Raw genomic sequence first — 13,300 nt, 5'->3', positions numbered from 1 at the left:
ATGCTTGAGCCTGTTGGCCTCCCTTTGATGCTGCAGGTGTGTGATACCATCAAATGAGTCATGAGTCCCATTTCATTAGGTTGTTATTAATTTTATCTCCTGTCCCACATTACCCATCATCTACTGTATATAATGTGGATATTTGAGCTCTGGTCTTTGGTTCTCAAAAATTATTAGTTTTGAAAAAAATAGGAAAAAAAAGAAAAAGAACAATTTCACTCAAACCACAATATAGTGTACAAACTTCTATACTAAAAATCCCAGAAGAAATAAATGTGAATAAAAACTCAGTATTAAACACATTACCTTGTTAAAACATTTATTTATTTATTTTCTGAGCATTCACTTAGTGTCATAGGACATGAAATATTCAATTGCCTGTATGTATGTAACAGAATAATTAAAAACAGATATTTATGTTTTAGCCAACCTATTTAAAATGAATGAAGTGGCCAAAATATTAGAACCACCTTTTTTAATGCAATACAGTATGTCTCAACTCATCATTTCGACCTTAACAATAACCATAATTATCACGTTTCTGACAATTTTAACCTAAAAACTGAGAAATTATAACATTGTAAAAGTAGAACTCATGGCAGAGCTGCTGTATTGGATTGTATTACATTATACAGGTGTACCTAATAAAGTGGCCAATGAGTATATCTTATATGGCCCATGCATTATTCATTAGTTTTTCAAAATAAAACCAATGATTCAAATAAATGGAATGAACATAATAATACTGTAAAGAGCCATAATGTGAAAGTTAAGAAAATAATACTGCTTTCACTGAAAGATAATTTGAACTAGGAAGCTTTAGCAAAAATCACAGTGCATAAATTAAGTCGCAGCTCTACAGCGGAGACCCAGTGTAAGTTTTGTTGTTTGGCTATTCGCAGAGCGCTGATCTGAAGTTAGGCCTGCTGAGACCACAGAAACCGATCGCAGCGCTCGAGCATCGTCTGGATCATCGCACTGAAACACAAAACAAACAGCTTCTAAATTTCAATACAGACCACATTTAGTTTCAATGCCTTACATAATTTTCAGACCACTGAGAAACACAGAAATACATTTGTTTTTTTAATTCCCTTCAAGGCTTGATTGAAAAAATATTTTCCTGTATGCTGTGGTTGTATTATTTTAATAGAATCAAATAATATATGAAAACACAAGAATCCCTGAAGAAGTTTTTTCTTTGTAGATTTTTGTTTTGATCTATATTTAAAATGAATCTAAGCTGTATTCATTTATAAAAGGTCTAAAAGTTTGATTTGCACCAAGACCCACCGCTGCCTCTTCTCTGTGACTCTCAGAAGCTCACACACAAATTTGGAGTGTGGGGAAAGGTTCAGCTGCAATCCACACTCTTCTAGGATGTCCAGAGCTCGGTCAGGCCCAGCTGTTCGAGCCAGCATCAGGGTCAGATTCTCCGGGCTGACCTTCCCTCCAAAGTCTTCTGAGCCATTGGACTGGCTGCTCCCGTTCACATCTGCCACCTGCTTCGAGTCTCCCACACTGCTGCACTGCTGAGACAACTGAATTAAGAGCTTCCACTCATCCAAGGTCTGTGGCTCAACACCTGTATGATTAGAAACCAGGACAGTAATTAGTGTATAGTTTTGTTTTAACATTTTGTGATTAGTAAGTTACTTAAAGAACTATGCTGACACCATTTTCTCAAATTAAACCGTTATCAGTGAACAAATTTTATTACATTTGTTCGTAAAAGGGCAACTTCACCAATTTTCAACTTGCTTCCTATGGATCTAGTTCTAACTGTTCTAAATCTGCCTTCTTTAAGGTAAAATATCTTTCTCTTCTAGTTAAAAAAAGTCCTCCAGATGACATCATCAATTCAGGTAGTGTAAGCTTGAGGATCAAGTTGACTAAAACTAAAAAACTCCATAATCACAGCAACCTGATGACATCAACTAAACTGAAAAGTCCTCCCAATGATGTTATCTGGAGATTTGTTTAGCCAGGAGCAGAGAGACATATTTAAAAGGAAGGCACAGAAAAGTTTAATACCATTAGTCCTCCCAAAAGTAGAACTAAAGTTTAAAATAGGTGAAAATGCCCTTAAAAAATAAAGGTAGACTATGTACTATCACTGTTGCCAATAACCTTCACCCTAGAAACTTAATCCAGCTGTACTTTGAGTTAAGAAAATATTTGTGTGTGTTCATATTCAACTCTCATTATCTCATACACTGCTGTGATGTGTGCACTGAAATGCAATGGAGCAAACACAATGCAGTCTTTGGTGTGAGGTCTCAATACGGACACAAAACTTTCCTTGTAATCGGAGATTATAATTCTCCTTCTAGCTAAACGACACAAAGGGAAAGACTTTTAAAACAGCTTTACCATCCGGTTCCTCCAGTAGGCTGATGTCGTCCAGCTGACAGATGGTGGAAAATGCTTCTGTGCGACGCTGCAGCTCACGGCAGAGGTAGATGTAGCCCATCCAATAGCTGTATATACAAACACATTACACACACACAAAAAAAACCTCAAACACAGCCAATACCAAACACTGTCAACGACAATGACTTTATACTGTAGGTACCCATGGCTGCGGCAGCTCTCTGCCATTTTCTGCTTGGATGACAGGTCGGCAGGGAGACGAACCAGTAGAGATAAAAGACGTCCATATCCCCAACGGAAACAATGTGAATGCCACCTGCAACAGCAGTCACATGATTTCAGTTACAATTGTTCTTATGCCTTACTTTCACTTCAGTATCTTTGCATGTTGTGGTACAAATAGAATTTAACAGTGAACTATGAGCATGAAAGCAGCTTAGTTCACATCCATACAGATATAAATAGTGAGTATAGTGTATGGTTATTATTGGTTTAAAGTTATTTTGTCTTTTTGTTTCACCCACAAACAGAACCAGACCTGGGCTGTCCATCAGGAGTCAGGGTATCACAATGTTGAGGAGCATCATGGGTAAGAGCCAGCTCCAACCAATCCTGACGTAAAGATTCTGGCTCAAGAAGGGCCTGCAAAAATAACAGCCTACAGAAAATAAAACAAATATAAGATTCAGCCACCAAGAGAGGGAACCATTTGTTTTTTTAAATTTGACAAAAATAAGAAATAGTGAATGAACCTGATCTCCTCAGTTTGTGATTGAACCAGATTATCCAGATATGCCAGGAAGTGGTTTTGTTGAGCTATGGTCATTACATCAGCAGGAGTTATCATAGGATAGAACTGGGAAAACAAGCGTACAGCTGCTTCCCCATGCTTCTCATACAGCCTGGATAATAAGAGAGTATCAACTTACAGTCAATTACAACTTAAAATTGTGCGTAGATGGCATGAGAGATCTACAGGTACCAACCTGTGTAAGTGAGCAAGGAGAAGTGGTGCACTGCAGGGCTGGAGCTCCCTCAGACTACGCAGTGATCTCAGCAAATCCCCTCTCTGAATAACCTCCACCACCTTACTAGACTTAGTGAGCTCTGTAAATAAAGACAAAAAGTGGCGTTTCAGAATCAAATGCATGTGAATTTGATATAAATTTAGATGTACAATACGAGCTCATATTGTGAAAAGTAAATTTGACAGGTATAATCTATAAACTAAATAAGCTAAATTTGAAAACAACTGATTCTCTAAAATGTTTAAATAACAGCTTAATGCTTTTTGTCACACACATTTGTTTTTTAAATTATTAATCCAAAACGCTTTCAATTTTCTTTCCAAATAAATTCAATTCAATACAGATTTTGTTTCTGATTTTCTGCACTAAGAAAATTATACTCTATATGTGAAAAATGGTATTTAAAAAAACCACAACCAACAACAGAAATAAATATGTTGTTATCAAGTGATTCACGGAGAAGCTTCGTACCTAGCATGGCCTCAATAAAGGAGCTCTGCACGTCCGGGTGCTGCTGATAACAGAGCAGACACATTCTTCTTATGCGCTCTTGATCCAGCAGAAAGAAGTAACGGCGGAGGAAGGTTGTGCACCCCAACGCTTTTTCATCCACATGCTGTCTAAAGCAGTTTAGCTCTGTGTATAGTGTGGCCAGCTGGGTGAGATTAGTCAGGAGATCTGGTGGTACAGGTTTTGGGGACACCACTCGGACAGGCTCTGGGTGGCTCACATTTGAACCTTCGTCCTTTTGAGGGAAGTCACACTGGTGCATTTTTTCTTCAAACTCAGGTGGCTCCTCTTCCTTCTCCTGTGTATTGTCTGCTGCTTCTCCAGATGTGCAGGCAGAGACGTCTAGTTGCTCGGAAGAGAGGTGTAGGTAATCCCTCTCCAATCGCTCCTCTCCTGGTCCACCTGTGTTTAAATCACCTGCAGCAGCTGACCAGAGCTCTGAAGGTCCGAGTATTCGCTCAAGCACTGGTAGCCACTCCAGCAAGGCTTCTCCAAGACTGACTGGATCCAGCAGAACCAAAGGGTCTTGACTCTGGGAGCTTGGGAAAAATAAAACAAGTAGCATCTAAATACTAGACTACAGTTCAGTTTATACTAAAAACAAAAACAAACAAACAAACAAAAAAAAACTAAACTAAACCAAAAATAACCCACAAAAAATCTAACACAATTCTGTGCAGTACTTACATAGTGTGCTCTGTGGATGAGCGAAGTTCCTGCATTTCAGCCTCCGTGTTAGGCATTTCATCATAAACTCTGTCATGACAAATATAATATACTGATCTTAGCTTATTTACAGTACTTAAACTGGCCTGCAAACAAAGTACAAGATCAACTAAATAAAATTAATGTAAGTACATGGGGCTATGACAGCAAGATACAGACATATCTGTCCTCAGTAGAAATGGGTTTATTCCAATTTTACAAGTATATACTCACCCATTTTCCATTTCTTCTGAGGATTGAACTATGTTGGCTGATATTTCAGCTTTTCCAGTCTCTCTGATTTCAGGTCGCTGCCACAGCTCAGAGTTGATCTTCTCTGTTGTCTTCTTAACAAAACTAGAAACACTGAGGAGAATACCAATACATTTACGTTTAATGGTTTTATAACCTACCGACTTAAAAAGTCACAAAGCACTACAAAACATGAAGGTTTTCAGAATCATGACGAATGACTGAAAACGCTAAGAAAGTGAAACATGCCACATGTGACTATTCAGATGAACAGGGTCTTCAATAAAAAGGGGAAGTAAGTCATCCAAAAGCACAGCTGCACTTGAATAACAGGATACTGTAGGGGATAACCCTACCCTATGTGAAAGGAGTTACTGCAATACATTCTTCTATTTAAGGCTGTTAGGATGTCTGCGCTTTAATTCTATGGATTCACCTTTCTTTGACTGCCTGCAGGGCGATGCGAGGGGGTTTGGGGCGGAATGAGAGGGGGAGGTGGAACTGCAGCCCTTGTTCAGATTGCTCAACCTCCATACGCTCACTGCTCTGTTGATCTGAATAAAGATGAGGGCAAGAGCCAGAGGAAAAACACAGATGGATGGAGGGACTTGATGACAGGGAGAGCACAAAATGCAAGCAGATGGTGTAAAGGAAGCAGGAACCACTCTAGAGGGAATGTAAATTAAATACTGCACACACACAAAAAAAAAAACCCAACACACAAACAACCAAAAAGGTGATACAATGAAACAAAACTTGATATTAACGAAGTGAAAGTGCATGAAAGTCAAGAGGTGATCAGTCAGGTCTCAAATTCAAAGCAAATTCAACATGTTTTATTGCACATATTATTTAATCTACTTTTCAAATCTCATACAAAGGAATACAAATTTTAGTAGAGTACAAAAAAATGCATAAGAAAAAGGTACGTGTGGTTATAATCACAACACAGAAAGTCAAAAATACAAATGATTATAAGTGGAGTTTATTTATAAATCTTTTAGCAGCTTTAAATGGTCCCATAATCTGAAATCTTTATTATTCAACAATTTAATTGACTGTTAAAAAAAACCTGAGCCAAAAATAGCTGTTTTAATGAAAGGAAATGAAAACACTGTGTCCACTGAATCTGTTCAGCACAGCAAGCTGTCATATCCATTACACAACTCAGCAACACTGGTTTTCACAGTAGCCCACACAAAACTTTACGTTCAGAAAATATTTCACAATTGCGAGATCCTCATATGCGTTAGACCATGCACATTAAACTAAATGCTGAAGTAAGAAAACAACAACAAAAAAGGAACAATTACAAAAACAACTATGCAAGGATGTATGTCCTCTTACCATGATCCACCTGATCTTCCTCCTGCACAAAACTAAAGTCCTTGAGTCGCTCCTCCTCCGACATAGACTGAGTGATGAGGGAGCTCGTCTCCTCATCTGACTGGCTTCCTCTGCGGCTGATCACGCGATAGATTCCGCAGTCCAGAACATTGAAGCTCTCCTGGTGAGACAAAAATCAATATACCAATTTGACACATGCATCAAGGTTTGCTGAAGCTCCGTGGTTCAGTGCTCGAAAGTAAATGGACGTCATACTACAAAGACACTTGTCCATTATAAATTGAATGGTATCCGTAACAACAACGTTCAGTGGGTTCAAAGTATGAATAAATTGGAAGTAGGGTGCCAATCATTTACTCTTGTGGTGCTTGCCATTGTGTGGCAGACACCTCATAATGTACAGAGTTAAAAATATTTTAACTGACATGTGAAGAGATGCTGCTTCTGCGGCTGCTGGAGGCAGAGTCCAGAGGCTCTAGTTTAGTGATGACTTCATCCAGCTGGCCGATCAGATCATGATCTGTGGTGGGATTGAGCTGGGACCTGAGATGTTCAAGGCGGTCGATGGGAATTGATTTCCTGGCCTGAATAAGGAGTATGGACTTTAATTAATTTATCAACTCAAACAAAGCATGTGTTTAAAATATTACGGTATTTTAGAGATAGCCCCTTGGTACCTGTATTAAAAATATAATACCGTTTCTTAGAGAGTGGCTGCATTCATATCTACATATGTGCAGTTTTGTTTGTATTTAGGGTCAGGCCATTCAAGGTAAAATCCTTTATGTGAATGGGTATAATTTGTGCTTTATCCTTAGTACCACTGATAGTCAAGATTTCAAAAGAACAGCTTAGCTTAGATGGAGTGGAATGCACTGGAAAGTTACGCTGAAAAAAGAGGTAAGGCTAGTTAGCATGGCGGCAGAAACCATCATACCCTGCTGGTGGTGACAACATGCGGGAACATACAACAGACAGAGGCAGCCAGAGGCCAGGACTCCCTTCGCAGCAGACGCTCAATGCAGCGATCTGCAGACAACAGGGAAAGGTGGGACAGATGTCCATTGCCATGGAGACTGAAGAGCTCGTTGCGATAGACTGCAATATCAACCAAGTCTGCAAAGCCACAAAACAATTAATTTGGATCAATTGCCTTTTAGTTTAGTTACGCTTCATTGCCTATAATAAATAATAGCCATAATATCTAAGTATTATGATTAGTGACTAAATCCAGCATGAGAAAAGTATTTTGGGACATGTTTAGACACATTTCTAATATTTCATAAGGACAATATAACTGACAGTATATTATTACATGGGTTAACACACCTTTGACCTCAGTCCATAGAAGCACTTGTCCATTCTGAGGTGTAAAGATATAAATGGCTGAATCAGTCCACGTCAGCAGGTTTTGGTCTCTACAGAGAGTGATGTGTAGAATTAGACAAGTTACAGGTTTGTTTGCAGTTATGTTTTGGCATTTTGTTGTCACATACAATTTACATATGAGTCTTTTTTACTGTAGATAACATAAATGTAATGATTGACAATTGAAATAATGAGATGATAAAACTATAAATTTTGCATATTTACCCCAAATAAAGCAGTTTAGGAAAGGCAATTGACTGGGGGCTCTTCTGCGTTTGATTGTAACATGGTTCATTTCTGCCGGAAACAAACAAAAAAATACAAATTAGGAGTTTGGCCTTTTATAGAACACAAGAGAAAAGCTAGGAATTCTCAGTACCTGAAAGTGATGAGAGGTAGAGGAGGACAGGCCAGTAACTGTTTGAACTGATGAGTGCTCAGTACCTCGCCATTAAAATTGGCCTCCCATATTCGAGATCCTGGCCTGGCACAAAACAGCAGGGGAGGCTGACCTACTAATAGTCCCCTGTTCTGAGGGAAAAAACAAGCGCCATACTCCCCATCACGCTCCTTATTTCCAATTCGCCAGAACTTCTCCCTGAAGAAAGAAAACAAAAAAAGATTAAAAAAAGATAAAAAAAAAAGATATAGAAGGAGATTGTAAGAATCAATGTAGTCTGTATACTACTAAGAGAAAAGAAACTTGAAACTGTTACAGAAAATGACTTTAGTAGAAGTCACATGCCAAGATCAGTCTTTAAAGATCAGTAAATAATAGCCTTTTATATATATAACCACAAAACATGCATGACTACTTGGCCTGAGTCCCGAGGACATAGGACAGATAGACTGGCATTAATGTGAGCCCTTGGAGAATCGCTGATACTCACTTCTCAGTGTCACAAAGGTAGCAGCGGCTCAACGAAGAAACCAGCAGGCGGCCATCTTGGAACCCGAGCTGAACGACTTTAGAGTCCACAGTGGTGACAGTCTGAACAGGGAACATAACAAACGCAGACCCCTAGAAAAAAGAAAAAATATTATATATGGCCTTATTATGAATCAAAATGTCAAAATGTTAATAATAGAGGAGACAGCAGTAAAAGGTAAAAAGAAAAAAAAGTATAAGACGCAAACTGCCAGTCAATGTTTACACATATTTCTTGTGAGCCTAAAGAATTTTTAACCAGACTTGACAGCTGCTGGCAAGACACAGATGTGACACGACTGTGTATTCCAATCTTCTAACTAAATGTAAACTAGAAATTTTTATGTCATATACCACTACACACATTTGGTAATTTTTTAAAACCTATTTTTGGTTCACAATCTTTCAACTCTCTCTCTCTCTCTCTCACATGATGAATATTTAACATCCAACCCTTTTTTCACATTTAGGCTGCAGTAATCTGGCAAATCTTACTGGGCAAGTTCAATAAAGGTTAACTTTTGGGTACAAAGGTTTGCATCCCAAAATTATAATATTTCATTGGCTTATACAAATGTTACTTCATCAGAAATTAGATAATGTTTAACCAATATAATTGTCATAATTTATTTTATTATTATCTTTTTTTTTTTTTTTACACATACATTGACCATTTTTCTTATTTCTAATGATGAACAAATGTTTGTACAAGCTGAATGTGCATTAACTGACAATGTTAACTAGTCATTTTTAGACAATACCTTGCCCAGCTTAGAGGATCCTGCACGAAGAGAGGTCACCTTGCCTGCTGTGTCCCCAGCAAAAACCCTCAGCATGTTGGTATCCCAGCAGAGTGCAGTCACGGTCTGACCTCTGTGCTCCCAGGACATGCTGACTCTTTCTGGACGACCCCTACGCTCCAGCTGCAGCTCCCACACTGCCACCAGACCCTGACTGGAGTAAAAACACAGCAACCACTGTGAACAACATAAGCAACTCATTGATATGGGTGGCTGGTGGGTAAATTTTCATAAAAGTGAAAGATGTACATAATACTAGTTTCTTCACACCATGGACAGACTCTAACCTTGTTGCAACAGCAATAAAGTCTTCATCATGAGGGCAACATGCCACTTGAATTATAGATCCCTCCTGAAAAAGAACATCATTTTGATATGAGATGGTTTTTTAAATGTATTTATTTATTTATTTTACAAACTGTGAACTTATGTATTAAGTACATACATACATTATATATCTGGATAACAATTCTACATGATTATGTATCAATTAAAAACAGAACCATAATCATTAAAATTTTGGCATGAATAGGAAATCAGTCATATCACCTTGTGAGTGAGTATAAGCCTTTGTTTCCAGCCCTCTCTCTGAATCAGGTGCAGCCCCCCTGCTGATGTCCCTAATGCAAGCCACTTCCGTGACACTGCCAAAACGGTACACTGTAACATAACAAAATCACATTTGGAAAGACATAATCTCTGCAAAACAGTATCTTCAAAGATAGAAAATCAACAAGCTACTCATTGGCTTGATTTGATTTAACTGTAGCACAGACATTTAACAGTCAATCCTACCTTAAGCCTGCCAGAGTCTAAACGTAGTGCAGACAGAAGTGGGTCAAGGCAGTCAAACTCTGCCAGGACATGACTGTTGTTCTCTGGGACAACTGGTACCAAGGGCATTTTTACTGATGATCTTCCACAACTGAAAGAGAATGATGATCAGTAAAGTAAGGAACAGGATGTGCTACAATACTGTACGAAATCACTACTCTGCTACCGTGGCCTTCAGCTGTGTGGTATCATATGACTTTCAGTATTGCATCCATCCTTTCAAATAGGCTAGTCATGACTCTACATACTGGCTCTAGTCTTGAGAAACACCCCCTCTTAATACCTAAAGTTGTGTAATCACTTAAGTCTTCAACAAACCCTACTTTAAATATGATGTTACAATTCTGCTTTTTTTTTTTTTTTTTTTTTTTTTTTTACTGTTTACTGACATTTCTAGTTATTACCAATTTGGAGAATACACTATTGTCACAAATTGCATTTTTTGCTTCACACATGCATTCTGTTAGAGTTTTTATAGACTACAGTATTTAAGTCCGCCCACAGTAGAGCGCAGCACATAGTGGTGATTTGATTTAGTTGTTGTGGTCTTCAACTAATATGAGGAAGCAGAAGTAAAACTGCAGATCATTAGACTAGCTACACAGTACACTTTAGCGAGAAACATTTCAGTGAGGATGCCTGAAACTGTTCTAAATATGGTAAAAGATAAATCTTTTCAGCATTTAACACTTTGACACAAGCATCTCTAAAGAAGGTGAGAAGCAATACTCAACTCCTACCTCGTTGCCTTTATTTGTTTGCACTTTACTGTTACAGAAATGTTTTGGGGTCAAACTGCTCACACTTCAACGCAGTTCAACTGCTGGAAAGAGTTGGGACTAAATAAATTGTCCTATAGTGATTATTTTGTACTGTAGAAAACCTCAAAACAGGGCTGGGAAATGTGAGGGAAAAAAACAAAACAAAACAATACACAGTACGATGTAGCACACTCCTACCACAAGACAACTACATAATAATCCTGTCAATGCAAAAAGAATGGGATGTTTCACAACGCTAAATAGTTTGACTTAATCACTACAAACCAATAGACACCCTGAATGTGGGCAAGACTCAGTGTTAACTCTTTATTTCATGTAGCTACTGCAGAATCCATATTTTTTTAAAGTAAGGTATTAATAACAAACTTACCTAAAAATTTAAAATAAAGTCTGCAATGCAGAAAAAACTACACAGTTAGATAGATCATACGTTGAAGGCTGCAACTTACAATCCCTTTTTCTTACTGATCCATTCAAGGCCCCTCAATAGCATTAGCTTCTAACCATTTTGCAAGGATGTCTTAAAAGTCCACTGACGATACTATTGCAAATGTGAGGAAATTTGGGCAGCAGCTCCATTGGAAGCAAACAAAATTAAGAGAGCAGTTTTTTTAGAAGGCGCAGAGCATTACAAGATCAACACTGACAGAAAAGTTTCTGAATGGAGGGCAAATGTTTATTTTGATTCTAAATCATTGGTTAATAGTAACAGCTGGATGTGGAATGTTGAATAAATTACACATTTAGGGAAATTTCAACCATTACAGTACATCATATTTTAAAGTAGCTGTAACATCATCTTGTAAATATCTTAATTTATGAAGTCAGCGGAGCTCATATAAAAACTGTTAAATGCAATGGACTTAAATGTTGTTGATGTGAAGTTTAACGTTACATTACTGTGGCATTTTATCGGAAATACCCAAGTTAGGAAAGTACCAGTAACCTCAGCAACACAGGTTAACGTTAACAGTGGTATGAAGTCCTTCAAGTTAATGCAGCTGCAGCTAACATAGACAGCTGAATGTTAGGACTCGGTCGGTTGGTTAACTAGACGGTGAACTAAAGTAAATTAAATTAAAAGTTTTGGTTTTGGTTTAGCAAGTGTCCTACGTTGCAGCAACGCAATCGCACCCAACAGAAAGAGCGAGTCCGTCGGCCGATTCCCGGCAGACTGCATCACGAGACCAGTCTGCGGACACTGATGCCGACGTTTCTTTCTGAACTAGCTACTAGCAAAACCACAGCCCCAAGACCACAGCCCCAAAACCCAGCGATGTGAGCACAGCGTGGATATGTTGGCTTGTTTAGACAATAATTCACAGAAGTTCTGACAATCTTTACACTCTGTTTACATGACCAACACGTCCCGCTGTCACGTTATTAAGAAATGAACATGCATGCTAGCTCTGCGGTGTTGCCATTAACTCGCTATCCCGCGTCAGTTACACTCACCAAACACGCCAGAGTCCTACTTGAAGGTTGCTGCCTACAAATCCTCACGAAGCAACTCTCACATCCTTGGTTTTGTGGACTTAGGTTTGGAGAAAGCCAGCGGTCAGTGTCGGGCCACTCTGACAGGCAGCCAGGGGCCTCGCAGCCCCACTCAGCTGATTGGACGTCACTTCCTGAAACGGGCGCGCTGCATGCTTGTTTATCACAATAAAAACTAAATCAGTCGAAAATAATTATCCAAAGCAGCTATATATTAAAAAAAAACTGCACATTTAAAAGATGGCAGCATTAAATTACAACTTTTCTTTTTTTTATAGTCTTAGAACACGTCAGGTGACATTGTGAACAATAAAACAAACCTTGTCTGTAATAATTCATCATTCTGTTGGTTCACCCCAAAGGATACTGAAGCAAATGATGGGGGAAAACAACGAAAAAGGAGGAATCTTACGGCAAAACCCCCTCCAATGTTTACATAAGCACCTTCCTGTTGTTTTTAAAGGATGCCTTCGATGATATTGAGCTCAAATTTTTTGGCTCTAGTTTGGGTAGTACATGTAAATAAATCCCATTTAACTTCCCTATATCAAAATCTCTCTCTACTTCTAGATGAAAAATGCCACCAGATGACATCACTTGGAGGTCCACTCCAATCATATTGCTCATACTATTGAGTTTGTCATCCTTTTCCACAACTGCAACAGATCATATCATCTAAACTAATGATGAAAAACTCTTCCAGGTGATGTCATCTAGAGGAGGTTTTAGGCTGGAAGCAGAAAATAATTTTAATATAGGGACATCAGAGGTACGTTTAAAAGCATTAATATATATTTACACCCTAAAATTAAGTTGCCCTTTAAGTCAAAATAAAAAAAATAAAATAAAAAATGAACCTGTCCCTCAAGAGTAGCACAA

The 13,300-nt window shown here is 38.4% G+C and overlaps 1 protein-coding gene across 2 annotated transcripts; it reads right to left on the bottom strand.

Annotated features, from left to right (window-relative positions):
- Positions 1-306: 306 nt before the first annotated feature.
- Positions 307-12,551, bottom strand: hps5 (HPS5 biogenesis of lysosomal organelles complex 2 subunit 2). 2 transcript variants are annotated; one of them, XM_067499958.1, is made up of 23 exons: positions 12,383-12,551; positions 10,107-10,236; positions 9,861-9,971; positions 9,599-9,663; positions 9,273-9,465; positions 8,474-8,604; positions 7,963-8,181; positions 7,809-7,880; positions 7,545-7,633; positions 7,153-7,331; positions 6,641-6,799; positions 6,216-6,375; positions 5,305-5,422; positions 4,851-4,982; positions 4,599-4,667; positions 3,873-4,450; positions 3,360-3,480; positions 3,126-3,275; positions 2,912-3,031; positions 2,576-2,689; positions 2,374-2,480; positions 1,294-1,585; positions 307-978 (listed from the first exon to the last, which is right to left on the bottom strand). In XM_067499958.1, exons 2-23 carry the CDS (start codon positions 10,212-10,214, stop codon positions 918-920), a joined length of 3,348 nt encoding a protein of 1,115 aa, XP_067356059.1. In that variant the 5' UTR covers positions 10,215-10,236; positions 12,383-12,551; the 3' UTR covers positions 307-917. The 2 variants fall into 2 exon arrangements, with proteins under 2 accessions (XP_067356059.1, XP_067356060.1); XM_067499959.1 differs by lacking the exon at positions 307-978 and having other exon boundaries at positions 1,412-1,585; positions 2,898-3,031.
- Positions 12,552-13,300: the final 749 nt, after the last annotated feature.

Source organism: Channa argus, chromosome 4, assembly GCF_033026475.1.
Source record: "Channa argus isolate prfri chromosome 4, Channa argus male v1.0, whole genome shotgun sequence".
Lineage (NCBI taxonomy): Eukaryota > Metazoa > Chordata > Actinopteri > Anabantiformes > Channidae > Channa > Channa argus.
The sequence above is the reverse complement of the archived record's forward strand: the minus strand, read 5'-3'. Positions and strand labels throughout refer to the sequence as shown.